This window comes from Glossina fuscipes, unplaced genomic scaffold (genome assembly GCF_014805625.2).
Source record: "Glossina fuscipes isolate IAEA_lab_2018 unplaced genomic scaffold, Yale_Gfus_2 73, whole genome shotgun sequence".
Classification (NCBI taxonomy): Eukaryota; Metazoa; Arthropoda; class Insecta; order Diptera; family Glossinidae; genus Glossina; species Glossina fuscipes.
Genome location: NW_023998436.1, coordinates 1,980,241 through 1,985,113, shown reverse-complemented (window position 1 = coordinate 1,985,113; position 4,873 = coordinate 1,980,241). Strand labels below are relative to the sequence as shown.

Below are 4,873 nucleotides of genomic sequence, written 5' to 3'. Positions count from 1 at the left end.
CTAATAACATAAAACAGTAGCTACTGTCTAATTAAGAAAACATATTCAGTTTTTTTTGCTCTAATAATAAATAAATTAAAATGTTTTCTACTTCGAATAAAAATACTTTGTTCTGCAAAGAATTTTGGGGTAATGGTCCTGCACCGGGAGGATTTTACAATTTCGTAGGCACTAACGAGAATACCTCGAACTTCAATAAAGTTTGCAAAGAGTACACAACACCGGGTCCCTTTGGAACACAACACTCCTTGTAAGTTGTTAGGGAAGATCGAGACCCTATTTGACCAAAAAATGTTTTAATATTAAAATAGTGGCTTTTCCTTGTTCCACTTTATATTCCGAAGGAAAAAGACCCTGACAAATCAAACTAATGCCTGCGAACTCCATAGAAATGATTGATTATATTATATCGGAATATCGTTAAAAAAAAAAGTAACCGATTTACTTGTCCTATTTTTCAGTTCTCCGATTACCACTGGCAGTTCCGTTGTTGGCATTAAATTCGATGGAGGTGTTATGATTGCTGCTGACAATTTAGTTTCCTATGGTTCGTTGGCTCGCTATCAAGATGTAGAACGTGTTTTCAAAGTGAACGATAAAACTATTATGGGTGCCAGTGGCGATTTTGCCGACTTTCAAAGTTTAAAACGCAGCATTGATCAAAAAATAATCGAAGATACTTGTGATGATGATGAAATTATTATGAAACCTAAAGCTTTGTACACTTGGTTAACACGTATATTGTATAATCGTCGTAGTCGATTTAATCCTCTTTGGCTGGAGATTGTTGTTGGCGGTTTTGATAATGGTATACCATTTTTGGGTCACGTAGATCTACGCGGTCGAGCTTATGAAGATACTGTCGTTGCTACTAGTTTCGGTAAACATTTAGCTTTACCCTTAGTAAGAGAAAAACTTGGTGACAAAAAGCTGTTAACACTAAGCGAAGCTAAGGAAGTGGTATGCAAAACGAAAGTTTATTTAAAATTACTTTCATCTATAATGAGAATGTATATTTTTTGTGAATATTTGCATATATGTGTAGCTGCGTGAATGCATGGAAGTTTTGTATTATCGCGATTGTCGTGCAATTCCCAAATATATGGTAGCCGTTTGCACTAAGGATGGCAGTGTTATTGAAGGCCCATTTAATAACGATGAGAATTGGAAATTGGCCACTATGGTAAAAGGTTATTAGGCGTTACATTTTGTAAAGAACATACAAATTAATTATAAAAATACATTTTTTATTATATTGTAAACACACATGTGAAATGCCTTTATATGGTTGGAAGAAGCTCATTTAGTAAGGTTGCAAAATTTCGAGAATAGCTTTTCGCAAACATCTCAAATGCTTTCCAAGAACTCATTAGAAAAACTGCAACTTTAAAAATCGTTTTTGATTTACCTCTTAAAGTATTTCTTAAAGTAGAACTAAATAAAAGAAATTCTAACCTCGAGAATTATACATATTCGGAAAGGTTTCGTATTTTATTTCGACTAAATATAATAATTACGTATATAACAATAAATATATAATATATTGAAAGATGGTTTATCCAATGCTTACTAGAGTAACTTCTTCTCTTTTTTTTTTCTGCAAAAAAATTGCTTGGTAGCGCAAGCAGCGATTTCAAAATTCGTTTTTGATTAAAGCAACGCCTTATAAATTTAATTCAATTAATTTAGCATAGTACGCCTGTCATAGATGTGGCGTCGTTGTTCGCGCACTTGTCTTTTCCACTTATCCTGCTGATGTCCAACCCGATTTAAAACATTCGCTCGTGAGTTGAGCTCTTGATTAGCCAAACTAGGTAAGGGTGGAGTAGTTGTGGCGGCATCATCCTGAATAAAAGAAAGTTAGAGAAATTGTATTTAGTAAAACAAAACTTGACTAAGCCTTTGAATGAACTAATATGAGAGGCGTTAAAAGGAAAAAAAAATTGGAAAAATTTTAGGAAATGATAAAAAAAAAAATGAAAACCAGTCAATAATCTTTATTATCTACTAAAAGAGTATATTTAACGTTAGCATAACGATTATGTACATCTTCATTGGTGTGCTCCTGATAATTGGCCTTAACACGTTTATTGAGCAGCGGATCCAAACACATTAAGAACAGCATATATATCACCAGAATCGATATAATCCAAATAACGATAATCACAACAACCTGAAAACGAAAACGAGAAAAAAAAACTAAAAAAATCATAAAATAATTTATACAAGTGTGATAATAGTTGACAAAGGCAAGCTAAGTAGCTTCGTTTTGTAAATAGGAATGGAAAATATTATTTCACCGACCGGAAAAAGCTTTTCTGAGTTGCAAAAACAAACCAAATGATTAATCTGATTCTCCTTCTAGGAGGATTACATCATATCATCATTAAGATAATTAGTTCTGAAACTGTCAGTGCCAGCAAAAGCTTGACATCTTAAGCGATTAAGAGGAGTCTGCTTTTTACTTCCTAATTAAAAATTCATAACATGTCAGGCATTTTGCTAGATTGACCGATAAGATTATCAGTCTTAGTGGTTGTGTTTCGATTTTCGTTATTAGTTTTCTTGTCCTTTTTACTATTGCTTACCTTAATTAAAGTGGTGTTGCGCGCTTTATTATTACATCTACACTCTGGACAAATTTCTAACTCTTTCCCATTATCGCCTAAACGAGGAAGCAACGCACCATCGCAAACACTACGCGGAAATACAAATATTCACTCTAATTTTTCGCATTATTTTGTCTTTGTTCTACTTGCCAATTAGGCGATGTTGTTATGTTAGCAGCAGCAGGTAGTAATCCAGCTCCATGTAAAAGTGCTGGCGTGCTAGTACTACTGATTGTGACTGGTTTCTGACTGCCTAGATTATTGTTTACAACGGATGTATTTGTTGAGCTCTCCGCCTTAAATGAAAAATTAGATATTAAACATTGGACTGCAAGTAATTTCATCTTCTTATTACCCATGTTACGTCTATTAAATAACATATGGCGAAGAATTTAGTAACAACTAGAAGATATTTGTACCCCATTATGAATTTTTAAAGTAAAGTTATCAAGATTAAGAATGAAAGCTGTAAAGAAGATATTTTCATTATATACCAGCTGGTTTCGTACGATCTTTTGCAACCTTATTAAATTGCAAAAAAGTAAGATTCGACAACCCTACACGCATTATTCAACAACAAAGTGATAAAATGAAATCGATAAAGACAAAAACATCCTTACTATTTAACCTTTTTATTTGCATGTATTTCCTTTGTTCAAGTTAAGATTATACGAAATTTTGTAATTCTTCACTGCTAAATGCTTTGCCAGATCTAACGATTTTTTTTGTGGAAACTAAAAGTAGAATAGGGTGGCAATAATTCTATCAACAATATATGACATATGTTTTTTATATCTATCTCGTTTTAAGACTCCAATGAACTGACGTGAACATATCTGATCACAAACGAATCTTTTTTTTATTTAACAAATTTTCCATAAATTATCAAATAAAAGTAGTATAGAGCGCAACTGACATGATATCATATAAAAGTCAAACTTGGATAGTAGTTGCTCTTACGGTTTTTACAAGATTTCCGCAGTCTTTCGGTGAGTGAATGAGTGAGTTTTTATTTGTAAAAAATGTGTGCGGTTCTGATTGGTGGTTAACCGCCCCTTAATGCTCCTTAATGAATTTTTTTTTTTATTGTGTTGTTATTTACAGCGGCAAAGAAAAACTTTGTGACATGCGGCTCAATAGTTAAACTTTTAAATACGGATTACAATGTGCGTTTGCATTCGCACGATGTCAAGTATGGTTCTGGTTCAGGTCAACAATCAGTTACAGCTATCGAATTGAAGGAGGATGTAAATAGTCATTGGATTATAAAGGCACCTACAGACAAATACTGTGAACGAGGAGAACCTATTAAGTGCGATGAAATAATACGTTTGGAGCATTTAACCACCAAAAAAAATTTACATTCGCATTATTTTGCTTCACCGCTATCAGGTACCAAAAAAAGTTATTCATTATTATTCGGTTTTATTAATAATAATTAGTATTAATATTCCTTTTCTTTCAGGAGATCAGGAAGTTTCGGCTTACGGGAACAATGGATTTGGTGATACGGGAGATCATTGGCAATTACTTTGTTCCAATGATGTATGGGTGCGTGATGCTCGCGTCCGTTTCCGTCACGTAGATACGGGAGCATATTTAGGTTTGTCCGGTCGATCATTTGGTCGTCCTATAGCTGGTCAAATGGAGGTTGCAGGCCTTGGTAGCCTTCATCGCGATGGTACGCGATGGACTACTGCGGAAGGTCTTTACATAGCACCGAAAGAAAAAGAGGCTGAATATGCTCATACTGAACTATAAATAAAGCCCCGTAAAAGCCTTTGAAATTGTTCCTCTAGGTAGGACTCTATTGACCTCATGGTGTTTAGTTGAATTGTAACATTAAGTTAGAAAACTGGTCCTAACAACAATGTGGCCCGTTATGATGGAGTTTTTTTATATAAACAAAATTAAGGTAAACGAGTTTTAAAAAATGATAATAAAAATAAATTTGGAATGAAAATGTATTGGAATATGCTTTGGGAAAAGTAAGGAGCATTATTTACGGGTAAGTGAAAAACAATTAATAAAGCTTATTAAAATTCAAAATTGTATAGAATTCATTTTAATACGTTTCAGAGCATTTTTTGTTTTTATATCAATTGACAATGGGCTGTTTCAAAAAAAAGTAAAAGTTCTTTATGCGAATAAAATATTGCTACTGCAACAAGCAATTTTTTAAAAAGTTATGGAATAGAAAAGTATGAGCATTTTCTTTCAAGAGGGATTCTATACTGACATAGAGTGGAGAATTGCCACTTTAG

At 33.3% G+C, this 4,873-nt stretch overlaps 3 protein-coding genes across 3 annotated transcripts; 2 read left to right on the top strand and 1 right to left on the bottom strand.

Moving 5' to 3' along the window:
- Positions 1 to 1,264, top strand: LOC119638109 (proteasome subunit beta type-4). Its single transcript, XM_038034735.1, has 3 exons — positions 1 to 250; positions 462 to 960; positions 1,046 to 1,264. The coding sequence occupies exons 1-3, from the start codon at positions 81 to 83 to the stop codon at positions 1,196 to 1,198; spliced, it is 822 nt and encodes a 273-aa protein (XP_037890663.1). The 5' UTR covers positions 1 to 80; the 3' UTR covers positions 1,199 to 1,264.
- An 87-nt stretch (positions 1,265 to 1,351) lies between these two features.
- On the bottom strand, positions 1,352 to 3,102 carry LOC119638110 (uncharacterized protein CG1161). The gene is made up of 5 exons (XM_038034737.1): positions 2,965 to 3,102; positions 2,760 to 2,905; positions 2,589 to 2,697; positions 2,048 to 2,173; positions 1,352 to 1,845 (listed from the first exon to the last, which is right to left on the bottom strand). Exons 1-5 carry the CDS (start codon positions 3,031 to 3,033, stop codon positions 1,681 to 1,683), a joined length of 615 nt encoding a protein of 204 aa, XP_037890665.1. The 5' UTR covers positions 3,034 to 3,102; the 3' UTR covers positions 1,352 to 1,680.
- A 302-nt stretch (positions 3,103 to 3,404) lies between these two features.
- LOC119638134 (stromal cell-derived factor 2) lies at positions 3,405 to 4,554 on the top strand. The gene is made up of 3 exons (XM_038034787.1): positions 3,405 to 3,598; positions 3,714 to 4,001; positions 4,075 to 4,554. The coding sequence occupies exons 1-3, from the start codon at positions 3,526 to 3,528 to the stop codon at positions 4,368 to 4,370; spliced, it is 657 nt and encodes a 218-aa protein (XP_037890715.1). The 5' UTR covers positions 3,405 to 3,525; the 3' UTR covers positions 4,371 to 4,554.
- Positions 4,555 to 4,873: the final 319 nt, after the last annotated feature.

Bases quoted from the DNA above. Each gene is read 5' to 3' on its own strand.
- LOC119638110 (XM_038034737.1), bottom strand. From the start codon at position 3,033: ATGGGGTACAAATATCTTCTAGTTGTTACTAAATTCTTCGCCATATGT. The intron at 2,906-2,964 runs GTAATAAGAAGA...TTTTCATTTAAG, and splicing joins ATTTAATAGACGTAACATGG to GCGGAGAGCTCAACAAATAC. The intron at 2,698-2,759 runs GCAAGTAGAACA...ATTTCCGCGTAG, and splicing joins ATAACAACATCGCCTAATTG to TGTTTGCGATGGTGCGTTGC.
- LOC119638109 (XM_038034735.1), top strand. From the start codon at position 81: ATGTTTTCTACTTCGAATAAAAATACTTTGTTCTGCAAAGAATTTTGG. The intron at 251-461 runs GTAAGTTGTTAG...CCTATTTTTCAG, and splicing joins TTTGGAACACAACACTCCTT to TTCTCCGATTACCACTGGCA. The intron at 961-1,045 runs GTATGCAAAACG...ATATATGTGTAG, and splicing joins TAAGCGAAGCTAAGGAAGTG to CTGCGTGAATGCATGGAAGT.
- LOC119638134 (XM_038034787.1), top strand. From the start codon at position 3,526: ATGATATCATATAAAAGTCAAACTTGGATAGTAGTTGCTCTTACGGTT. The intron at 3,599-3,713 runs GTGAGTGAATGA...TGTTATTTACAG, and splicing joins AAGATTTCCGCAGTCTTTCG to CGGCAAAGAAAAACTTTGTG. The intron at 4,002-4,074 runs GTACCAAAAAAA...CTTTTCTTTCAG, and splicing joins TTTTGCTTCACCGCTATCAG to GAGATCAGGAAGTTTCGGCT.